Here is a 25983-nt window from a genome sequence, read left to right on the forward strand (position 1 = left end):
TGGGATGAACATACGTAGCTAAAAACAAAAGTTAATGGCTACTTTACTTTCAAGTTAGGAATTGATAGCTGAGGCATGCATTCAGATGAAACATTTCCTCTGGCACTATTCTTATTTTTTGATGCAGTATGTACAATTTCACCAGTCATAACAAGGTTACAAAAAAAAAGTAAACAAACTAGTATAGGGAAACAAGTGAAGTCGCCTACACCTGCAGATATGCTAGTGGACATTTAACATCTAATTCAGCCATTGGTATAGACAAATTAAATGTCCACAAGTATATCTGCAGGTGTAGGCAGCCACCTACTTTTATCTCTATGATCCCTAATCAATTCCTTATACTTGTAATATTATGTAATCAGCAATGGTTGGATTATCATCAGTAATTAGGTGGTTTAGTACTGAACAGTGCTCTTAAGAGTTGTAACAACTTTGCAGAAAATTTGCCAAGTTCACTGACCATGTGAAAGGTTCAGGCAATTTTTTTGGTCACAAACAGTTTAGTTTTCTGTGAATCAAGAGATACCATCTAGATGGTCAAGGGAAGTCATAGATCTCTGTAATTTCATGCTTCTTTATATTGAGCCATGCAGGTAGAGTTTTGGATTTTTAGTTCAGGCATGATAATAGGTGACAGGGTCAGGATCAGTCGTAACACTCCAGGAACTCTATTCATGCATTTCACATGCCAAAAGAACATTTTGTTAAAGCGACCAAATGCCTATATTTGGTCACAAAATCAGATAACCAGGATTTTCTAGTGCCTCTGCAAGCATTACACTACACTAGTGATGTACAATATAATTATATTAATTATCCCAATAATTATTTGGATAATTATTTCTTGTAATTGTTATAACATACCATGAAACTTGTATTCTAATTTGTAACACACACAAACATAGTGGTCTATAAAAACTAAATGGGTGTGTTAGTACAGTGTTACTACTGTTTTGTGAGGTATGGGGTGTGCATGGATCAAAGGTTTGTAACACAGAAGGAGGCGCAAACTACTGCTTCCCATCCAGATCATAAGTATTCCAATATTCATTGCTGAGTAATATAGTGATGTATTAAATTAGCTTAATGTATTGGCAGATTTAGGGTTTATTTGTGGTGGTAGTATGATATTATATGGTTTCTTTGGTTCCTTTGAAGTAATTAGTGGCCAGATGGCATGTCCTATAATGGTGGTGCTTAACCATATTTCAACCACTCGCATACTGGCATTTGTAACACTGGCAGCAGCCCTTGATCTGCCTACAAACCACTTATCATACTGTAATGGTATGTAGTACTGTATATTAGGGACCATGAAGGTTTTACTTTCTTACAAAAAAATATTATTGACCAGAAACCAAATAATCGAGGGACACACCTTGTGATACAGCTGCAAGGTGAGACAAGCTTGTATGGATTCAACAATAACAACAGCTACCAGACAAGAATGATAGTGGGATACAATTGCAAAATGACAATCCAGCAGGGAACAAAACAGCAAACACAGCTGCCCATCAACTCCTCAGATATGATCCACACTACAGGGTTCAGAAGCGATAGATAAACAATCACACAACTCAACAACAGGTAAATGCCAGTGGAGTATATCTATAGTTTAATGGCTCTTATTACGATTTCTAAGTGTGCACCAAATGTGAATCACCTATCACTATAATGTGAATAATTCTGAATCAACACTTACGTGAAAGAAATGGGGACAAAAAGGTAAGTCCATGGTGTGTAGGCAGAAAGGTATGTCTTGAGCCTAAACAACATCAAACAGTAGTTATGCTTGGCTGACGGCATCAGCCAGTTAGTCAGTACATAAAAATGTTAAATAAAAAATTCACTGAAACTTGTTGAAAACATTTTTGAAGACATGTTTGGTTGCCATGAAGGAAAAATAAGGCTGTTTTTGGATGATTTGTTTTGCAGGAGATCCTTTGTGATCCCTACTATAGTCGGTTCGTGTTCACCTGAGTTCTTATTTCTTGTTAATAACTCTTGTTACATGGGCCAGCTGCCCAAACATTTAGTAGCACTGTGAAGCCATTTAAACGCCGGAACTGGTAATCAAAAAAGCGCTTTGATACGGGCAAGCACAAGTCAGTTATGAGGCTTTAAAAATATCCCATACATTTGTTTACAACATGAAAACATGGTTGTTCCAATACAAAACCATTGGGAGCGAACACATGTTCACCTCTTTGATATTACTATATTTGGTGGGGGCTCAGGTAAACACATACTGACTATAGACAGAGTACCATCTAAATTTAAAACAAAATACACACAAGAAGTATCTTTCAGCTGTTCTCTCTAATGTTTTCTTATGAATATTCTTTAGCTGGCACCTGAGTATCAAAGATTCTGCAACTGGTTAACAATCTTGAACAGTATGCTTTGCAATATTTCAATATCTCTGAAATGTTACCAAATTAAAAACATTCATAAAATTAATGTTTATGTAAAATACACTAAATGATTGGTGCCTTTCTTTCATTTAATTTAAGAAGTGGATGCACCAGTCAATGTGCAAGCTATGTTATATATGTCGGTATGCTACTTGCTACCTATCTGCAGAAATTAATTTTTAGCAGTGCCACACCTGACTGCTCTATTAGAGTAACTTGATGCTACTAAGCTGGAAATTTCTAGGGACCTTTGTGAAATTAATTAAGATGGTTTTCTACATTTTTTAATTCATGGAATTCTAGAAATTATCTGCAAACATTTTAACATTGTTTTGCTATGGTAATAGAATATGTAACTCCATACATTTCACGATAATAGACTATCATTACTCACTAAATTGCAAAGTTTCATCCCTCAAAAATTCTGAATATACAGGATATTGTCACAAAAGCTCAAGGAAATCATCAATAACCTATTAGACAATCGAAGGAATCCACTGAAATCAATCTTTTGTGTTGAGGCATACATAATCACAAAGCTACATACAAGGTCAGGAGTTATCAATATAGCTATGTGAGTCCATGTTTAAACACCATGATAAATTTTCAGCATTTAAGTTACAATTAAGCACTTTAATGTGTCATTGAACTGCATTGCACCCTTATGCCTTGCTGAATTTTTAAGATTATACTTGTAGAAACTAGAATTTTCGGAGCTGAGAATACTTGCCGTGGATGCAGTAGCATTTATGGATGTTGTCATGATTTGTCCAGTGTCAACTGTTGTATATATTTCCTGCAGTGTTTGCCACTGCTAGCAAAAGTCTAGTTCTGTAATGTAACTTCTTAAAGGTCCACTGAAATGGTAAAATACACTTTGGCTATTATCAATCCTTGCTACTAGTGGGATAGGTTGGTGCATGTGATTTAGTCACATTTTGTTTTATTTTTAGTAGATATAGCACGTTTTAGTGGTTATTCAATTATAATTTGTCATAATGCATCAGACAGAGAAACTTTAGTACGCGTGAGGTGCCAATAAAGCAACAGAAGCGTCCATGTACAGCTAGATTTGATTGAGTTTCACGCATGCATGACAACTTAAAACATGGTAAGAACTTGTACTACAAACAGTTACAAGCCAGTAAGTAAATTTATGCTGGTCTTGTGGTGAAGAACGCTCGAGAACGCCTGTTAAAGAGCCTGTAAATTAACAGTACAGTGGCCAAAACACGTCTAAGTTTTTTTCTTAGATGTTTTGGATACATTTAATGGTTCAATGCAGCGCATGAAGGTAGTGAAACACGAGGAAAAACAATTGTGATAGCGCCACTGGCAAGACATTATCCCTATATGGTGGAGAAGCGACTCTGCATGGAACAAGCTCTGGAAAGTGTAATATAGATACCATTGTTTGTTTTATAACCCAGCTTTGTAAACAAATCGAACTGATCTTACTTCGGTGAAGCATAATGAAGTGTGAGCTTCGATAGTGCGAAGCACACAGGCTAAGCTCATGTAAGCTGCTACAGGCAACTACAGAACAATTCTGCTATTGTTTTCTAGCAGAACGTTCAAGTGATCTTGGAATGCTATGAAGTTGAAAAGGAGAGCTTGGTATTGCCACCTGCACATTAGACTTTCACTGTTTATCTACCTTTGCCATTGCAAAGTGTGTAATAACAGTACTTCCGGTTCTTTGTCTTGCATCACAACATGACGTAATTAGACTTTGTGGCTTAATATCTCTGTACAACAACATAATTGAATATTAAAAAGGTGTTTTTGTGCATTGCATGATACAAACAACCTATTTATTCAATAAAATGGTAAGTGAATTTTCCATTTCAGTGGACCTTTAAGCTTGTGATTCTTTTCTTGTTTGCAAAAGTTGTACATATGCCACCATTCCATCAATATCACCATCATTTTGTTTTAGCAGATTCTGTGTTGTTAGAATACATACATGTTTGTGTGGTCTCAACCCAATGGTCAAAATGAAAGAAAGCTCACTGATCTGCTTTGCCCCCTGAGGGAGGCATAGCAGATCAGTAATCATCAATGAGGTGTGTGCTGTGTGGTGACTCCTTTAACTGGAGATATGCAGACACCTATCTGCTATATAGCAGATCTCTAGTCATTTTAGAGAACTTCTCCAGAAGTCTCATAGATATTTCATTATCTCGCAAAAATCAAAAGATTGTAGAGTATTAAGTACTTGAATAACACACACCTTGAAAGTATAGAGCAGATCATGATTTTCATGTCACCTAATTTTCTGATGAGAAAAACTGTTTTGTTTATTTTTATATCATCTATTGTATGTACAATATCCTTATACTTTGTAGTGATCACTCTTTAGAGAAGCAATAACAAGTGATTTTCCTGAAATAGTATGCATGAGCATGAAGGCCAAAGGCCCAAGTGTGAGTGCATACATTTCAGGAAAATCACTAGTGCCCATGTTACAATTAATATTCCACTTGGGTTACTCACCTGAAACTACAGGAATGCTTTGCGAGTGTATATGGGATCACTTGAATTTTGATTGTAGATAACATACATAAGGACAATGACAAGGCATTGCTGAGGCTAAACGTAAGTGTATCAACACAAGCATGCAGAACATTTTGATTGTGAGCATGCAATTAAACACAGAAACAGCTCATAATGTTGTGCACTAAAGTACTTACGAATAAACCAAAGTAATGAATATCTAATCCAAAACAGCCAAGCTGTAAAAAAAGAGTGCTGCCCTCAAAAAGGTTATGATGAAAAAAGATGTGAAACCCAAGGTGGCGGCCAAGAAATGGCTGTGATGGTAGGTTAATGGTAAAAATTTTAATAGCGACAATTCAGATGAATTGGTGCCGCTTGGTCTTGGCACAAAATTCACCTGAATTGTCGTTATTAAATTTTTTACCATTAACCTACCATCACAGCCATTTCTTGGCCGCCACCTTGGATTTCACATCTTTTTTCACCATAGCCTTTTTGAGGGCCGCACTCTTTTTTTTACAGCTTGGCTGTTTTGGATTAGATTTCACTTCTTTTTGTATTTGTATACCCCAACATAGGCCGGCTTTGGGACTTTTTTAACCTATATTTTTTTCTTTACCACATGAAGAAGAAAAGATGAAGCAGATGTACTTTAAATATTTCTGATTTTATCAGTAAATGTACAAATTATAAATAGAATACATATATTTATTACAGAACTCTCCATGGTGGTTTCTTTGTAACTGAAAACTCTACAAGGTGACTTCTTCTTGCCGTTCTCTCTACAGGATGAATTGTTTGTAGCTGAACGATCTACAAGGTAACTTCTTCTAGCTGATCTCTCTACAGGGTGATTTGTTTGTAGTTGAACTATCTACAAGGTAACTTCTTCTAGCTGATCTTTCTACAGGGTGATTTGTTTGTAGCTGAATTCTGTACAGGTGATTTGTTTGCAGCTGAGCTCTTTACAGAATGGTTTCTTGTAGCCGAACTCTCTACAAAGTAACTTCTTCTAACTGATCTTTCTTCAGGGTAATTTGTTTGTGGTTGAATTTTCTACAGGGTGATTTCTTTGCAGCTGAACTCTATACATGGTGGTTTCTTTGTAGCTGAACTCTCTACAAGGTAATTCCTTCTAGCTGATCTCTCTACAGGGTGATTTGTTTGTAGCTGAATTCTGTAAAGGTGATTTATTTGCAGCTGAGCTCTTTACAAAATGGTTTCTTTGTAGCTGATCTCTCTACAAGGTAACTTCTTCTAGCTGAACTCTCTACATGGTGGTTTCTTTGTAGCTGAGCTCTCTACAAGGTGACTTCTTCTAGCTGATCTTTCTACAGGGTGATTTGTTTGTAACTGAACTATCTACAAGGTAACATCTTCTAACTGATCTCTCTACAGGGTGATTTGTTTGTAGCTGAACTATCTACAAGATAACTTCTTCTAGCTGATCTCTCTACAGGGTGATTTGTTTGTAGCTGCACTCTCTACATGGTGGTTTCTTTGTAGCTGAACTCTACAAGGTAATTTCTTCTAGCTGAACTATCTCTTTCCATAGTTGCATGAACACCCTACAAGGTAATTTCTTCTAGTTGATCTCTCTACAGGGTGAATTGTTTGTAGCTGATCTCTCTACAGGGTGACTTGTTTTTAGCTGATCTCTATACAGGTTACTTGATCTCTTGAATTCTCTTCAGGGTGACTGCTCTATTAGGATGACTGCTCTATTAGAGTATCTCGATCTTGCACTTGCTACACCAAGTTGGATTTCGTGTTATAACTCCGTAGCTTTATGTCTGATTCTTCTACACCATTGAAGAGGCTTTCTAAGGTGATTACTCCATCTATACAGCGATTTTCAAAGCATTACCCCAAGCGGTTTATCTAGTAGGCGTGGCAAGCAGTCGTTTTTTATTAGCTAATCTCGATTGCGAATTGTTACACACTGTTGGTTTTTTCGTTATATCTTCCTGGTTTTTAGCTCAATTTCTTTCAAACCACAAAAGGTTTGAGGATCAATAGTTAACCTATTCACCCACTGATTTTCAGCTTCTTCCCATACGCAGTTTACCCTGTAGGCGTGACAACATATTGGTGTTATTGTTTGTGAATAATCACTCATAACTCTTTGCCTGTTTATCATATTCCAGCCAAAGTTGGTACCGAGATGTGCCTTTGTACCCCCCTTCTGTGTGCCAAATGTCAAGGCAATCGGATTTGGCGTTCACGTTTTATAGCAGTTTTTGTAAGTGTGTGAAAAGAGGAAGAAAAGTAAGAAGAAAAAAACCAAGAAACTAAGCCAATTTTTAAAGTTGTATATCTCGGGAACGCTTGAAGTGATTTCGCTCAAATTTGGAATGTGGAGTGCTGAAGTTGGAGGGCGTGTCCACAGCAAAAATCGTCTTGTTTCATCAAGGAAGCACAGAGCTACGGAGGTGCAATATTGCGTTTTTGTTCTTCCTGTCAATATACTCACGGGTGTTGCGCGCCGGCTTCTTGGGCCGCACGACACACTACTGTGTGTCTTGATGTTTACAGTGTTAATGGGCCTAATAAATTAAGCACCATTCCCAATGCTACATGTAAGTGACATCATACCAGGTGTCTACAAAACAACAATATAAAGATGAAAAATGGGAAGAAAACTAAAGTACTTACTTTACTAGCCACGAACAAACTAAATAATTTTATGTGTACAACTCTAATAGTCAAATCAATTAAGTGCCATAACCAGTACTATATGTGGCATCACACCAGGTGTCTATAATCAATCAAAACACTAACCTGTGAACTTTTTTCAGTAAAGCAACAAACTATCTTCTTCTCGAAGTCCACAGGTTAACTCTGGCCCAGCTTTTACAGAATTATAACCCACAATTAATCCTGTGAAGTGTCACTATATCATACAGCACGATAGTACTGTATAGTAGAGACCACAAAGGAGTAGGCATGTCCTATGAAAAAACATCACCCAAAAACCAGCCTCGTTTTTCCCAGACATCGATGATGCAGTATTAGTTAGGTAAAACTAAGCCCAAACAAGCCTTCAGATCAACCCGAAATGTTTCCAACAAATTGCTAAGGAATTTTTTTAATTATTTAATGGAATTCTCTACTGACTGACTGTGACTGACTGAGTAACTGACTGATTCCTAGAGACAAGCGTAACTCAATAACGGCTAAGGCTACAGGCTTGATTTTTCACTGTTTGACATTGCTTTGGCCCAAGAAGTGCCTTTTGGCATACCGCAGTACGTACAATGCATTCTTCATGGATTTATCAGTATCCTCCTTTGTGTCCCATTCATCTTTGCTGACAGCAAAAGTGTTGATTTGACAGTAGCACGTGATGGCTTCCCTTCATAACAGAAGTTGTCTGTATTTTTCATAGTAGCTACTTTGATTACAGAGGTGCTTTTCGAACAATTCATGATTCGTAATGCTGTGTAACGGGTTGAACATAGCCGACAACAAAGCATAATGGATACTTCACTTTTCAGATGATAATTGATATGACTGTTAGTATAGTAGTGTCCGTAGAGTAATACAGCGACAACGTGTTCACACTATTCTTATTGACGCACTACACACACGTGAGCAATATTACACTACAAAACCCACAATACATAGTAAATGTTACATACTAAGTCATGTCTTCAGGACATCCTCAGGGGGGGCACGTAGAGGGTCAATCCATTCTCTAATTTTGTGTTGTCCTCTTTTGGCTTCCTCACAAGTTATAATGGCTGTAGTTGTTACAGACTTCCTTGGTTCATGGCTCCTCCTTCCAGCTTTAGTAGTGATCTCCGGAATGTCAAACTGCTTAAAAGGATCAGTATCCTCCAACACAAGATGGATAGTGTTTGCTTTGGGAATCTATTCAAGCTGAAATAGGCTTTCTGGGGAAGAGCTGGATAGTGTAGGATTGTAGCCACCTACTGGTAGATTGTAAGGGCTTGGGCTAAGAATTTCTGTCTTTGGTTGGCAATTGGGAGGATAGTAAGCTTCACTAGATCCCTCACTTAGCATGGAACTGCAATTCTGGTTATTATCATTACCATTTACAGCACTAGTGGTAATCAAGGTTGTTGGAGACCTTGATACTGGTAGCTGTTTAATGTCATTCTTCATACAAGTTGTCACAGAGTAGACATCACAGGCTATTGCAGGTGTCTCATTCTTGGAAAACACTTCTGAGTTGCAAAATGGAGTGTCAATTGGGCTGCCATCTCTAGCATTCTCTGTAGTGCAGGAAAGGATTGAAATATGAAGGCTAGTTGTAGAAATTGGTTGGGGTAGAGGAAGTGGGCCTGAGAGCAAGTACCCCAATCTGGATTGAACAGCTGTTGGTCCATCACCACGGGCTACATGGTCCTGAATGAACTGCCAATAGTAGTCCGCCCCTATGAGAACTGATATGGAAAAATTCTCATCACTAGTCACTGGATGAGCCAGTGTTAGTCCTTGTAAGTAAGAGAACTGATTGAGGTGAGTTCTGATGGAGTTTCGAACTGGTGCAGCTAGCTTGGGTACAATCAGGACAGAAATAGGGATCTGACTTCCATTCAATGTATGAATGGAGATTGTTGTGACAGCAAACCTTGTTGGCGTAGAAATTTGCTCACCAAAGGAGGACACTGTGATGAGTTCATGTCGGATTGGTTGCAGTTGTAGAGTGTCGGCCAGCTGTTGGGTAATGAATGAGCGTTGGGCCCCTTCATCGAATAGGATATGGCCCTCAACAGTTGTTGAGTTAGCTGATACATCTGCAATGGCAGTTTTGAGGAGGCAGACACTAGTGTAAAATGTAGACAATGGTGCAGGGGTCATGGTGGTAAATGAACTAGTGGCAGTAGAATTTGTAGATGTCATGTTTGAATTTGTGGAAGATAAAGTAAATTCTGTAGGAGTTGGTACAGGTTCAGGTTGTAACTGATTAGGTGGAGGTGCCTCTACATTGGTGGTGAAGGCATGACAGAGGCTAGTATGATGTTTCTTATGACACTCACGGCAACTGAACTTAGATGTGCATTGAGATACTTTATGCCGTGCCAGACAGTTGAAGCACAAACCAGCACTCTTCACAATGTCAAGTCTTTCTTGGGGGGATGTAACTGAGGAATATGAACTGGTTTTGTGCATACCCTTACAGAATACGCACACTGGATCTCTCTTTGGCATATCATGGGTCTGTGGTGTCTTGTAGGTGTCTGTATAGAAGGATGCTGTGGTTGGAGTAGCATAGCCTCGAGTGTGGAGTGGTTGTGTCCAGTAGGTAGACCAGCCTCAAGGATGTGTACTTCTTTTAACACTCTAGGTAATAATTCGTCGATTGTCCACTTGGTATTGTAGTGATCGCGGGCCATATTCATCTTAACACTAAGAGGTAGTTTTCTCAGAACAGAAGTGGTTAAAAGGGCTCCATATGATTGGGATGACTCACCTAATGCTGATAGTGCTCTGATGTGGCTTTGCAAAGTGTCATAAAATGTCTGTAAGCTCTCTAAATTGTTAGATGGTGGCAGCACATTCAGCAATGCATCCATATGAGCCTCTACCAACTTGTGACTCTGACCAAACCTTTCCTTCAACAATTCCACTGAATGTGAGTAGTTGTTATTAGATAGTGGGAAGCCACTAATAACACATGATGCATCTCCCTTTAGCTGGGCACGAAGGTAATTGAATTTCTGTATGCCCGTGAGGCACGGGTTAGAGTCTACTGCTGCAGAGAAAGAATCCCAAAGGTCTGCCATTGTAAGGGATTCCCATCAAAGGTTGGCAGTGGCAGCTTGGTAAGCCTAGTATAGGTCTGATGCATACCTCTTGTGTGTTCATTTACATCTGATGTGTGACTACTCACTTGTGCTGCTGAAGATGTGTCAGAGTGAAGTGTCTTCTTGACTACTTCAGTCTCTGGCAAGGTAGCTGCTGTCACTTCAGGTTCTGTAGTTGTCAATTCTGTCAAAATTAAACGTGGTGCATCATTCACTGAGGATGGGGGGGTGGGAGGTCGTGTTCTTAGCGATTGACTGGCTTTCTTAATGAATTCGGTTAGGACAGCTATTTGTTGTTCTAGAGTGGTCTGGTAGGTATCTGCATCACATATCTCTAATTCAAGCTCATCTTCCTTCTGAATCATCTCTGCAATAGTGCTGTCAAGTTTGATTATCTGTTCATGTTTCACTCTGAGCTGTTCGACTGTAGTGGCTACTAATATTCTCCGCGGTTCCGGCGTGGATTCAACGCTCACTCTCTCCAATTCGGCGGTAAGTGCTTCGTCTACTTTAGCCAATAATTTTGTTATGCTGCCCTTGAGGCCACGTCGCTTAACACGAAGTCGCTGAATCTCTTCCATTTGATTTAGTGTCAATAAACTGCTTAGTCCGGTTGGTTTCGGTCACAGCACCAATGCAATGTTAGTATAGTAGCGCAATACAACGACAACGTGTTCACACTATTCTTATTGACGCACTACACACACGTGAGCAATATTACACTACAAAACCCACAATACATAGTAAATGTTACATACTAAGTCATGTCTTCAGGACAATGACTGGGGCGCACGGTACAATTTCTTTCTTTTTATGCAGTATGCATAGATTGCACATGTGCTTTTTGAACAGTTCTTAATTCATAATGTTGTGTAATGGGTGGAACATAGTTGACAACAAAGCCAGCGTAATGGATATTTCATTTTTCAGATGATAATTGATATAACTGCATGGGGCACACGGAGCCATTTCTTTCTTTTGATGTGGTATACGTGGGTTCACCAGTCATAATAATTATTTACGAAAAGTTAACAAACAAGTACGTGCACAAAAAAATTGGAATTTTCAACTAGAGTAGGGACCATAGCATATCAATAAAAAGTACTGAAACAAGCTGGAGTAGTCCATGATATTAAATCACAGTAAAACAATAAGAAGTGTTGTATCCCTATTGTGCATTTCCATTATGGTATCTTGAGCACAGTAGGGATGTAACACTTCTTATATTGTTTTACTATGATTTAATTTCATCCACTACAGCTTGTTTCAGAACTTTTTATCAATGCTATGGTCCCTACTCTAGTTGAAAATTCCGAATTTTTGTTAGAGTAGAGGAGATACCACAGTTTAATCATGATTTCTAAGTGCCTGGAATGCATTAATGAGTAGTTTCTCATTAATGCATTCCTGAGCACTGATAGCAGTGCTATATGGCATTTATACACCTTCTCTTCCCTTTGAAGTGAGGTGTGAAAGTGGTATATTACAGTAAGAAAATGCTACTAGGAGTAATACCCATACAAATTAAGTATACAGTTAAAATAAAGTTTGCCTGTACTAGTGTTTGGTTAATATGCAACCTACATTTTATTTACCTTTTCCTCTTGTTATAAGAATCATTTAATAGTGTCCAAAACACAGGATTTAATGTATGCCTATGCATTGGTAATCCACCAGTGTTAATTCTGATAGGTACAGTGTGTCTACAAGCTTGTACGTACATACATGTCTTTTAATAAATGACAAGGTGTATATTTTGATAATGTGACAATATATTTGTATTCACATTCCAGCTACTGGTGATATGGACCTCATCTGTTTAGTAGTTGTGTTGATATGCAGTATAACATGTTCAGGTGAGAAAAGGATAAATTTATATTAAATTTTGTGCAATTAATTTCTATTTCAAACAGTGGTAGATTTTGAGAAAGGGGGTCCATTTTGCAGCATAGCTATTTTGAACTACAACTAGCCAGCAAGCTAGAACTTTTTCAAACAGTACCGTATAGTGGGAAATTTTCAACAGATGAAACTTTTGCAAAACTGCAAAATATAACTTTCACATTTTTAAATTCATGAAAGTCTAGAAAGTGGTAATAGCTACATGTATGTGTATAAACTGAAACATTTCACGATTGCTATCATCACTCGCGAAATTTACGAAAGTTTTGTCCTCGAAAATTTCCGGCTATACCGGTATCTGATAGCAGCCTATCTCTTTCCAGCATTGTTTTATGGTTCGTATCTTATCATTAAAGCTTTTACAGAAGGATTTTAAAGTTGTTACTAAATTGCTATTATAAAAGCTATAGGAATAAAAAATGCACATAACATTATTATTTTTAGAAGTACTCAGTAATGTAGGTGCAACCCAAAATGCTTCTGTGAATTAATAGAATTTGTACTAACCAGCTAACTGACTAACTAACTTGCTGATGCATTCAGACCAGCATAATTCAATGGATAAGGCTACAGGCTTGAGTTTACTGTTAGATGTTGCTTCATACAGCCAAACAGGTGCCCTTTGGCATATTGCAATATACACTTACAGTGGATGTATCATGGACTTAGCTCTGTCCTTATTTGTGTCCCATTTCGTTTCACTGACAGTGTAAGGTGTTGATTCATGGTAATGCAATAATAGTTAGTTTGTGTGTAATTTCCACACTGTGCCTTAGATCGGTTGTAGGCTAGTATAGCTTTGTGTATTGTTCTCTTTGTGTAGGACTGTGTAACAAGTAGAACATAGCCGAAAAGATTGAAAAATGGTTACTTTACTTATTAGTACAGGAGCACACATTTCATATAAAATTGTAGTCTCATGCATCTGCCACCATTCTTTCCTTTGATGTGGTGGTATAGAATTTCACTAATGTTATAAAAGTGTAGAAATTTACAAACTGTGTAATAGGGATCATAACATTAAAAAGTGTTTAAACATTACCTGAAATGCACCTATTGTATATGTCATAGGCAGTGGAGATGGGGGGGGGGGGGGGGGCACTTTTATGGGACACTGTTTGCAAGAAAAGATCGAGATACTGTAATAGAACAGTCAGGATCTAGATACTCTAATAGAGCAGTCACAGTATTCAGAGAAGCATTGTAGCAAGCTACTTAGCTATGTATGTGTAATTATAAATAAGGAGATAAAGTTGATGGAGAGCAGCTATTGTTAGCAGGTAATGACCTTTTTTTTTTTTTTGGTCTTTGGCTTACAGCTGATCTGGCCCCCTCAATCTTTGGCCTGCTCCAATTCCCCTGGTATATGTACAAATTTTTGAGGGATGTAATTTTTGCAGATGATAGCTTGCTGCAAAATTTTTATCCTCAAAAATTAACAATCATCAGGGTTAGCTGTATGGTTTCTAATTGGTAACCTCAGTAAAGAACAAGTGATCCTCGAAAAAAAATCCTGAAATTTGTCAATCTGCAAAAATTACACACCTCAAAAATTTATACATATACACAGTACTTTAGCCATGTAGGTTTACTGTTGATTAATTATATGGGCTAAAGTAGGAATTGAATTTGTACTTTAGGTGAAAATCCCCTTCATGTTTTATTGCAATGATCCCTCTACAAGCTTGTAAATTCTTTCCTTATGCCTTTAAAATATTATATATTTCCGTATGTGATAAACTGATTTTTATTGTACCAAATTTAGCACAAGTTTATATCAGTCAAAAATTGGTAACTATGTGTAGGAACCCAGTAGTACTTCTTCCCAGAACACACACACTGTATTGAATGATTTATTATTAAATCAAAAGTATTGAGTTCTTATCTACGTATGATCCTAAAAAGTAGACTGTTCAGCTATATAACTCCTTCTTTGCGACTCTCTGCTCGACTGATTTCTGTGAGCCTACACAGTTGTCCATGGTATCATATGACTTCTCACAACTTCCCCTTCCTTTTAAAGATGGCCCTTCATGACTATCTTCCTGAAAATCCTGTATTACTAATCTCACTGGTTTCCTCACAGTACAACCTGATCTTGTCACATATTGAGTTGGCTGTGAGTGTCCACTTTATAATACATTGTCAGCTGTCACTCTACTTTGAGCTTGTGATCTTGGTTTCCTAATAGTTCACCTTTCCTGATTGGCCTAACCAGGGTCTTGCATTGCCCAATTGTTGATTACATTTAGATAGTCTCTGTCTTGACACATTCATTGACTTCCCAGCCTTATCTCCTTGGACTTTTATGACAGCATTAGTTGCTGTAAGTGAAATAATCACAAATGGTCCTTGAAAATGTTTATATTTAGGTTGTACCTTAAACATTACCAGATCTCCAACCTTAAAATCACGGTCCTTTGTGTTCTTATCATGCATGTGATACCTTTTCTGTTGCTTGTGGGAAGCTTCTAAGTTCTTCTTGCAAGTGATCGGGCATACTTCAGTTCCATCTCTAATGTAGCACCACAATCAGTACGTCTCTACCACAGGAAACTTTTTCACAGGAAAATGAAAATTCAGTACTGTTGGAAGATTAGGTTCTGTGCCATGTACTAAATAAAAAGGTGTTTCACCTGTTGATTGATGAGCTGTACTCCTATAAGCAAGCAGGACAGCACATGATTGGTGATTGCATTTTGGATCCAGGCACATGATTGATGATTGCATTTTGGATCCAGACAAGACTGGATATAGCATTATAGGCATGGACAAAGAATGATAGTGTATGGGGAGTGCTCTTGAGGCCAAGATACAACAACAAAGTATGTATTTGTGGCTGAATCACACCAGAGAAACAAGTGTCTCGCTCGTGTCACTTGTAGTTGTAGACTGGTAGCTTGTATTTAGAAGGTTGGACTTACTTTATAGTTTGTAACAAACAAATGTAATATCTAATATCATTACTAGTTACAGCCCTCAGAGTAGTGAGTAATATGTAACTCGTTACTTTTTTAGTAGGTAATATGTAACTGTAGCGTGCTACATCACGTAAAAGTAACAAGTAATATGTAACTAGTTACATTTTTAGAGTAACGAACCCAACTTTGGAGCATAGTTGAATTCTGCTGTATTAGTTTGTCTGCTAGCATAAGCAACTGGATATCTTCTGCCATCACACCTTCCTGTTCTAAAAAGGCACCAAACCCTTTACTACAAGCATCAGCCTACAGGAAGAAAGGTTTGCTCAAATCAGGTGGGTGTAAGAGCCACGCTGAAACTAGCATACTCTTGATTAACTGAATAGCTGACTCACACTGACTATCCCACACAAAAGATACTGTAGCCCCTGTGTTCTTGTCTTTCCTTGTCAATGCAGTAAGCGACCTTGTTACCACTGCAAGATTTGGTAAATGATGATGATAAAAATTGACTAAACCAAGAAAGCTCTTAACTTCTTTACAACAAGTAGGTGTAGGAAACTCTTTCACAGCTCTCACCTTGTTGCTATTTGGTCTCGCTCCTTGTGGTGAAGAGGTATGGCCCAAATAAGTAATCTCACTGAGCAAATGCATGAGGTTTGAGTCTTAAACCTGCTTCTTGTAAACACTGTAAAACAGTGCTCGAAATAACGTTTGACAACCGGACATTATCCGGACAATACACGGAATGTCTGGATAAGTTCCTATTTATCCGGACAAATTGTCCATACACATCGTCCAGACACAAGAGAGCCAGTGAAGATACTGCTAGCATGCAGATAGCAATGGTCGCGGAAGCGTGTAGTAGCAAAGAAAATGGTGGAGAAATTCAGTGGTGTCTGAAATGATAAAAGTCTTCAGACAATATGACGGTTGCAGAACACAGGTTTGAAACAGCATCTGGTGATCCGGAGCATGTGACCATGTAAAAAATGTGAAGTGTTTAACATGATAAGCTCTGCTCGATGTGACACTATAGGTAGGCCGGCCTTTATTAAAGAGGCACGACCAATATTCACACTTTGACCATCAAGGATCACGTGGCAACCGATATGAACAAGCAAGCAATGGCATTGGAGGCCAAGAAAGCAGCCAGTAGCTTGATGGAATGTGCACCAATTGTAAGGGCAATGGCTCAAGCCAACCTTAGCAAGGCTGCCAGGTTGAAGATTAAAAGAAAAATGGATATTGCTTACACAATTGCTAAACTATTAAAGATGGGAGTTATTTGTGAGTTTGAATTAGCTGTGACTGTTTATGACCATATCACTTACTGTAATTATCAATGTAATAAATACATTCAATAATTGTAACATTTTATTGTGATATTATTAGTAAGATACAAATTGTCATTGTACAATAACACAAACTGATCAATTCTTGTTTCCTGTCAAAAATAAAATTAATCATATATCTGTATATGGTAAAATGTTTGTAATTGATTCACAGATTAAACTTATCCCGCTTTCAGATGTGATCTCAGACGTTGTAATTTTTAAAATTTTCCTGGGGGCATGCCAGACCCCCTAGAATTAGCATGCTTTGCATTCTGAAGTACATTTTGAATATGATTGGACAACCACAATTAATGACAGGTCATTGGTGACTTTGTCCAGACATTTTGACAGCGGATTATTTTGATACTATTTCAAGCACTGCTGTAAAACTTTCCTAACATGAATTAGATGCTCTTCAAATGACTGGGATACTATTAGAATATCGTCAAGATAATTTCCAATCATGACCACTAACAATTTATTCATTAACCTTTGAAATGTAGTGGGTGCATTTGTCAACCCAAATGGCATCCTTCTGTATTGAAATAGTCCCAAGTGACATGTAATATCTGTCTTATCTCTAGACCCAAACGCCATCCTAATTTTGGTGATGCCCTTTCATTAGGTCTGACATGGCAAAGATTTTCCCATTGCAATGACCAACAGTGTCAATCGGATCTTCAATTCTTGGGATTGGGTATTGGTCAGGAATAGCTTTCTTATTGATTCCCTATAGTACGCACATACATGTAGACATCCATCTTGTTCCCTTACTGAAACTAGCAAAAGAAACTCCCTGAGGGTTCTATACAACCAATATCCATTACATGTTGTAACTCACTCTCAATTTCATTATGTGTAGAGCATATGTTAGCCTTCTTGGTGAAGACTTCAATGGGGTAGTATCACTCATGTCAATGGAGTGTTCTACGAAGTCAGTTTCTCCAAGTTCCTGGTCTGCTAAAGTAAACACATCATGCTTGTGCTTCATCAAGCCAATCACAGCTGCCCTCTGTTCCGGTATACAATCCTTGCCAATATCCAATTGTGCTTCAAGAAGTTCTCACAATCACTGTTGTCTTGTATTGCATTCACCACAACCACAGCTGCAGGGGATTTCTCTTGCCAAATTTTGTCATCATCAACTAACTATAGTAACAGTATCAACACTTCCAACAATAGTACATTTAGGAAAATCTAATGGCTCTGCCCCCAATTAGTGACCAGAACTTTCACCAGTCCAATAACCTTCTAAATAGTCACACTGCTCTCTGGCGTGACTCATCAGGTGTCACTACTCCTACTTGACTAGTTGCGCCTGAATCATTGATGTCACTCAGCTCCACTTGAGCTATTCTAGTCTGCTGTGGCCCTATAATCTCAGGATATGAGATCAGTAATAAAACTCTCCTTACTACTGCTGATTCTATGTTCTTGCTTGAAATCACTGGTTGTCCCTTGTTGTTAGCAATTCTATAACCCAACTCTTCCATGGCATTAGTACATGTACCAAGGATCAAATCACAATTCTGTAACTCGCCTTTCCAAATTGGCTTGGCTGATTGGCTTGGTTACTTGGTTACAGCAATGGTTACTTGTAATGGTGTAACACCCTTAGCATCTAATGATTCACCACCAGCTGCATCTAACTTTAGGTGTCTCTGTCTAACTTGTGTCCCACTGTCTAAAAGGGCTCTTGTGTTAGTTCCATTAACCACAATATCCACTTTGTAGTTGGGCCCTTTTTTGCCACTTGCAATAGATACTACCTGTGTATCAAAATCTGCTACTATTGTACATAGCCATAGTTCATCAATCTGCTGAACTCAGTTTCTTCCTTAGCTTCTGGACAGTCAACACCAAAAGGAGAATTTGAATGTAGACTCTGTACAGTTCTCAGCCACATGCTGCCCTGTTCTTTGATACCTAGCTATAGCACTTGACACCCTTCGTGGACATTTCAGACTGGTTCTTAGGCTTTGTTGGAACACTGGAATTACTCTTATCTTGAGAGACCTTGTTAAACTAACTAGAGATGGTTTGACTCTGTCTTTCTTTCTTTGAAAATTTCTCACCCATACCACTCCTTCTAGCTATCTCCTGAATAACCATTTCTGCGAGCAACAGTCTCTGTAGTAGATCTTGTACAGAATCATTGGGAATCTCTCCTAATTCTTTCTGGAGTTCCAGTGGAACCTTATTCCACAAAATAGATTCCAGGGTCTCATCAGTTAACTTATGAGGTGCCATGCACTGGTAATTGTGCATTTCATCCAGCAGACCTTAGACAGATCCAAATTGACTATACTGAAGTTCTTGGTACCTCTGATAAGCTGTGTGTGGGTCAAGATGAACACCGTACTGTCCACGATAGATCTCCACTGTCTTTGACCAGGAAGCTTTGTTTTGTTAGTATACGTATGCATGTATTGGTCTTTTCTGATATGTAACCAGTACCACAATGGTGTCTTGTGTGCACAAAGATTCTAATAATCCAGGTTGCTAGGTGGTGTTCACTGGTCATATTCACTTGCCCCCTTCCTTAACGGTATGTTGCCAAGTTGCTATGGCAGCACCAGTTAGAAACCATGAAAACCACCAAGCACATTGTTGGTTACTCCACCCACAATCATCGGTTGCTTAATAGCCAAACCTCAAAGTCATCATTACCTGATTTGCCACTAAATTTGTCAACTGTGCTAGTAAGAGAACAGAATCCAGGAGGATGACGTTGCACGTCCTGCTCTGTCTACCAGATAATTAAGCACTCTGTTGAGATGAACTGCTATCACTAGCATCTGCAAAGTAGAACCACTACCATCACTATGGTGGGTATCTGTAGTCTGCAACAATGGTACTACACTTGTACCTCAGTTTGTTGTTCTGACCTTGACCCTGTAACCTCAGCAGGTGTCTTGACCTTTCCATGCAGTGACATTAATTGCTTAGTTAAATCTCACCCTCCACACTTTTTTATAAGTGCTCTCTTCTCTTCACGTAGCTTGTGCACTACTGCATTGAGCTCATCACCATGTAGCATGCTGGCCAGCTGCTCTTTGTGTCTCGCTTCTTGTAGACACAAACATTTGAGCTCTGAAACATGCAATCGACTTGCTATCATGCCCTTCTTTCGACAAGGTGAACACACATACAATACAGCCTTAGAACAACACCCGACCAGTGCCTCATACAATTTATCACTCAGCTTATCATTATGCTTTAAACAACCTACATGTTCCCATTTGTCACAAAGGTCACATACCATGACCTTGTCTTTGTCCGTAACTTCCTTCTTGCAGGTTACACAGACAACCATAGATGTCAGGCGCTGTTTCAAACGTATGCGAGGGGGCTGAGACATTTGCATGGCATGAGTCGCCTCTACTGTAGCTATACACTTACGGCTATACACAGTTATATTTCTTGTACTTACTTGAATGTTCTGAAGGTTCAAGAAGCATCAGGCATCCATTGTACTATGTAAAATCTGGATTCAGTAACTTCGGATATAGCCGGCGTCGTTATCAAGCCATCATATCCTTGAACCAACTGATCTCAGATAGCTACCTCACTTATCAAGGTGCTGCTGGGTGGTATAAACCCTGTACACCTAGGCCTGTTGAGCTCAGCGAGTTTAAAGGTGACTGTCACATTGTGATTGTGGTTTTATTTGGTGATCACGTGAATGGTGGCTCCCAAATACATATACTGATTCATGAGTGTTTGACATCACTGTAGAGGATAATGTGTTGTCACGTACATACTTACAAAGATTATTTGAGTACTAGTTAATTGTGGTACATGTATCTTACATTTCACTACATGGTTTTCCACTGTATATTCCATGACAATATTGCGTCTTTCCATGAGACCTTTTGCTCTAATGAGATCACAGACATGCTTCCACAAAACCCTTCCACTAGAAGTGAGGTGAGTACACAGACATGAGCCACATACAAACGTGGCATGGAATTATGCGGATATGATGAAGTTATAGTTTAGCTGTTCCTTTTTCAACAATATAAAACAAAAGCATTGAGTTCTTATCTACGATCCTAAAAAGTAGACTGTTCAGTTATATAACTTCTGGTGGAGTCAAGCTACAACTTCTTTGCGATTCTCTGCTTGACTGATACCTGGGATTTTCACGTGAGCCTTTATAGTTGTCCGTGGTATCATGTGACTTCTCACAATGGCTCATTCCAAGGCTCTTGGTCCCATGAAACGCTTGAATCCCTTAGACAGCTAGGAGCTGAACCCCCCTTATGGAAGCTTAGTCCCTCCTCAGATCTCACCAAAATAATATCCTTGGAGTGGGACTAAACCTGTGAAAAAGATTAACATAGTCTACTCTAATAGAATTCTCAAATACTCTAATAGAGCAGTCAAAGCGCTTCAAAACACATGTTCATAAAGGTAACCTAAAAACAATATAGATGGCTACAGCAGGAATTGGACCACTTACTGTACCTCATACTGTGAGAGCTGGTATCTTACCACTGTACCAGGCATCTAAATGCTGGTTATAAATACTGTATTAACCGTGTAGTCAACAGCTTTTATTCTATAAACAAGAGCTTTTTATTCACTGCAAATAGCCTGTTACTTTGACTAAAAGTTGGTGTTTTAGTTGAAATGCTTCAAAATTGTACTTGTAATTAATTTTGAGATATTATGAAAGCTAATTTAATATGGCTCCAGCTTCTGGAGGAAGCATACCTTCTGCTGCCAGAGATTCTATACTCTGGTCAGCCCCTTTACATCATCTACTTCTTCCACCACTTCTTTTGACCCACCCCCATCCCTGGATCTATAAAATCACTATAAAAGCATGGGAGGACATTAGGGTAGGTTCATAAACAGTATGATTTAATCCGTAAAATCATCCCGTTAATCATGCTATCAATCATGTAGCACAATTTAGTAACAAGAGCCCCATAAGTACCGCAAAGGTTTGGTCTTTGTTGTGCATGTGTGTGGGCTGAAATATCAGCCTTACACTTCTTTCATGATAACTAGCCATATATTGTTTAAGTATACATCAACCTCAAGTATGTGCTCATAATAACCCTGATGACTCAAAATGCTTTTAACTTAAATTTAACTGAATGACTATCTAATGGATATCCTCAGTCAAAGTATAACTTGATTATGGTTGACTTTACAGGCTTAACTTTTTCACTGTTTAAGACATTAGGCATGCGAAGTACCTCTTTACTCACAGCTACAATATATACATCTTGGACTTACATACCTTTGTCATCAATTGTGTCCAATTTGTTTCTCCGCTAGTGCATGGGTGTTGATTCATGAGTAGCACATCTTGTGCTGGCCAACTGAAATTGTTTTTAGTTTTCACATTGGGTTGATTGATTGCAGAGGCACTTCTTATACTCTTCTTCAATTGTAACTCTGTGTAATGGAAGGAACACTACTGTAAACATATGAAATAGCCACACTGTTCTTCAGCATTTGATAGTCAGGGCACACGTTCAGTGGATGATTAAATTTATAGTACGTATGTCTGGTGCCATTCCTTCCTTTAATGTGGTATGAGTGGACACAAAAATTAAGTGTATCAACTAACAAGAATTATTGAGAAGCATTATTACTGAAGTATAAATGTCCACTAATATAGCTGCAGGTATCATACAGTACGATATAGGTAGGGACGATGAAGATGTGGGCGTGGCCTACAAAAATAAATCAAGCCAAAATCATCTTTGCAAACCCTTCACCGCCACTTGATAGTAATGGTCAGGTATAACCAAGCCCAAACATGCCTTCAGAAGGACCAGAAGCATTTTCGATTAGGTGCTACGAAATTTAAAAAAAAAAAATTTTTTTTCGCGAATTTTCTACTGCCTCACTGCCTGATGCGTTCAGTCAAGCATAGCAGAAAATTGGCTACAGCTACAGCCTTACTTCTTTGGCAGAAATGCTTCGAATTTCATAGAGATGAAACTTTTAGTATTTTAAATATCCTACAATGTATGCACTATTGCTTACTGATTTTCCTTTGATCCTTCTTTATCATGGCCATTTCTCATCAGTAGGGCTTCCATATCAATAGGGCTTCCATAATCATTGTGAATACACGTGTTATCGCACCAAACTTTTAGAATACGTTTGTGATTTGACGTTTGGTTTATACAGGACCTATCGTACGTCGTCGACAAAATACACGCGTAAGACATCTTGTTTAGTATTAGTGTGTTTGTTGTTTAGCGGCTAGGTTTAACTGCTTGCATTTCTAAACGCATTTCTTTGCGACTAACACATTCTTCGCTATTACAGTATTAACACTTCTTTATGTATCCTTGCATGTGCTTACTATTGTCTACACAGTCAGCAAAATCATATACATACATGATTAGAATAGTCAAATAACTATCTAAAGCTGTTAACACTATTAAGTGTATAAATGCATATACAAAACTTCTAATTAAATACATGAATAATAATGTATTAAATGCATGATCTCATAGAAACCCTGCATATTATGTTTTGTCACAATTCCCTGTCAGTTTTCAGTCGCTCCAGTACCATCGTCCTTATGTGCAGCAATTACTTATTGTGTTCCACAATATTCCCACTACAATGATCAATGTGTACTGTCAGTGTTGGGAGTAACGCATTACTTATGTGACGCGTTACGTAATATTATTACTTTTATGGTATCTAAGTAATATAACGAAATACGCTATAAAAACAGGTAATATAACTCAAGTTATTATACATGTACTTACAAATGTAACACGTTATCTAAGTAATGTAGTTACTGTAACAAATCTAATATTATGTAATATTATTACTACAAGTAACGAAGTTACTAATCTCGTTAGTAATCCACTGAGTAACGCTAAGCCACAACGAAGTAGTGAAGCCTACTGAATGAAGCTTATTAACCAGCTTCTTACTTATAACCAAGATTTGCATATTGTCCAACAATACAATCATGTCACGTGATAAGGTGGTAGTTTCACACGTGACAGCTTAAGGCTGTGGACACAAAGTAATATAAATGTAATATTATTATAGTTACTTTATTTTATTGGTAATATGTAACTGTAACTGTAACTAAATAGTTCAGTTGCAAGTAATATGTAACTAGTTACTTTTAAAAAGTAACTTGCCCAACACTGTGTACTGTATAGCTAACCTATGACAGGTACAAAGACAGCATAGCTTATTTGGTAACATCATTGTTAACAAAGTTATAGCTAACGAATGTGTAAAAGGTAGAGTAGGGCTTATCATACAGTATGATAGTAACTGTATAATAGGGACCACAAAAGAGTAGGCGTGGCCCACAAAATAATATCACCCAAAAAAATCAGCCTCAATTTTCCCTTACGACGATGAGGCAGTATTGGTGAGGTAAAACTAAGCCCAAACAAGCTTTCAGGTTGACCCGAAACGCTTTCAACAAGTTGCTACGGAATTTTAATTTTTTTTTTATTCAACGGAATTTTCTACTGACTGAGTAAGTAACTGACTGACTGATGCCTTCAGACAAGCGTAACTCGATAACGACTAAGGCTACAGGCTTGATTTTTTCACTGTTCGACGTCGCTTCAGCCCGACAGGTGCCTTTTGGCACACCGCAGTACATACAATGCATTCTTCATGGACTTACCAGTGTCCTCCTTTGTGTCCCATTCTTCTTTGCTGACAGGGAAGGTATCAATTTGGCACGAGCACATGATGGCCTCCCTTCGAAATGGAAATTGTCTGTCTTTTTCATCATGGCTATTTTGATATGCAGAGGTGCTTTTCAAACAGTTCTTGATTCGTATTGCTGTGTAACGGGTTGAACATAGCCTACAGCAAAGCATAATGGATACTTCACTTTTCAGACGATAATTAATATGATTGGGGCACGCGGCACGATTTCTTTCTTTTGGTATGCGTGGATTGTAGAGGTGTTTTCGAACAGTTCTTGCTGTGTAATGGGTTGAACATAGCTGACAACGAAGCGAAATGGATACTTCACTTTTCAGACGATAATTGATATAGCTGGGGCGTGCGGTGCCTTTTCAGATGCGGTATGCGTGGGTTCACCAGTCATTTTACAAAAAAAGTTAACAAACAAGTACACAAAAAATTTTGGAATTTTCAACTAGAGTAGGAACCATAGCACATTGATAAAAAGTACTGAAACAAGTTGGAGTAGTCCATGATATAAATAAGAAGTGTTATATCCCTACTGTGCATTTTTTGGGCTGAGGTGACCTTCCTTTTTATTAATTTGTATCCTTCTGTTCCCTTCTAAAACTTTAGAATTCCTACTACTTTTCCTTACACTTGTTATAATGTTGATAGCTATTGAAATGAAAATGACACAGAAATCTTAGACCTGCTTCAAATGTTATTCTGATACTACTAATTATACCCTTTACTCATGTGTTAGTAGTATGACATTTGCTTGTAAATTGTCATTGTTATGGTTTTCATTCAATAGTTGGACAGACTTGTATAGATGATGTTAATGATGTTCAGCAAACTAGTAATAATTTCATTAGTCCTGATAGAACAGCAATTGTTCCCCCTCTCAAGTTCACTTGTAACGGTAGGATAACCAACATCAGGGTTAGGATATTACGTAATAACACTGGAACTAATTTTCCTTATATACAAGTATGGAGACAGTCACCAACTACACAACTGTATAGTTTAGTTGATAAAGTTCAGATACAATCAGATCACTTCAATACTCAATTAGCCAACCCAGTAGCTATCATTCCACTTACTGGTAATAACAGAATACAATTTCTATCTGGAGATGTTATAGGATTTTATAATCCATCTGATTCTGGTTATGTAATTAGAGATAAAATGACATCTGGATACATGTTCTATGTATTCCTCGGATCTGATGCTTCATTGTTTAATCTTAGCAGTACCAACCTCATTCCTGTTGGACGACAACCATTGATCCAGTTTACACTTGGTAAGTATGATGACAGCTGTTGATGAGTATTATATGTAACTTCAATGTCTTAATAATATATTATGTTAGTTATTCATCTACGTATGTGTATGTGCACAATACCTTAATTAAAAGTGCTCAATCATCTACTGTATATTTAAATGTTTTACTTGTTTAGATATTCAGTGTAATAACCTCACA

At 38.0% G+C, this 25983-nt stretch overlaps 3 protein-coding genes across 3 annotated transcripts in view; 2 read left to right on the forward strand and 1 right to left on the reverse strand.

The window, feature by feature from the left end:
- Positions 1-25983, forward strand: part of LOC136257622 (uncharacterized) — a gene marked incomplete in the record, with an annotated part of 245226 nt that overhangs the window by 198332 nt on the left and 20911 nt on the right.
- The window catches only part of LOC136257625 (uncharacterized), a 194532-nt gene that overhangs the window by 5156 nt on the left and 163393 nt on the right, over positions 1-25983 (forward strand). The window lies entirely within an intron of this gene.
- LOC136258458 (uncharacterized) lies at positions 8790-10669 on the reverse strand. The gene is made up of 2 exons (XM_066051768.1): positions 10075-10669; positions 8790-10027 (listed from the first exon to the last, which is right to left on the reverse strand). Exons 1-2 carry the CDS (start codon positions 10667-10669, stop codon positions 8790-8792), a joined length of 1833 nt encoding a protein of 610 aa, XP_065907840.1.

The sequence above is a fragment of the Dysidea avara genome, chromosome 6 (assembly GCF_963678975.1).
Source record: "Dysidea avara chromosome 6, odDysAvar1.4, whole genome shotgun sequence".
Lineage (NCBI taxonomy): Eukaryota > Metazoa > Porifera > Demospongiae > Dictyoceratida > Dysideidae > Dysidea > Dysidea avara.

Coding starts and splice junctions, on each gene's coding strand:
- LOC136258458 (XM_066051768.1), bottom strand. CDS start 10,669: ATGGCAGACCTTTGGGATTCTTTCTCTGCAGCAGTAGACTCTAACCCG. Junction 10,028..10,074: donor ATGCCAAAGAGAGATCCAGT/GTGCGTATTCTG, acceptor CATATTCCTCAG/TTACATCCCCCCAAGAAAGA.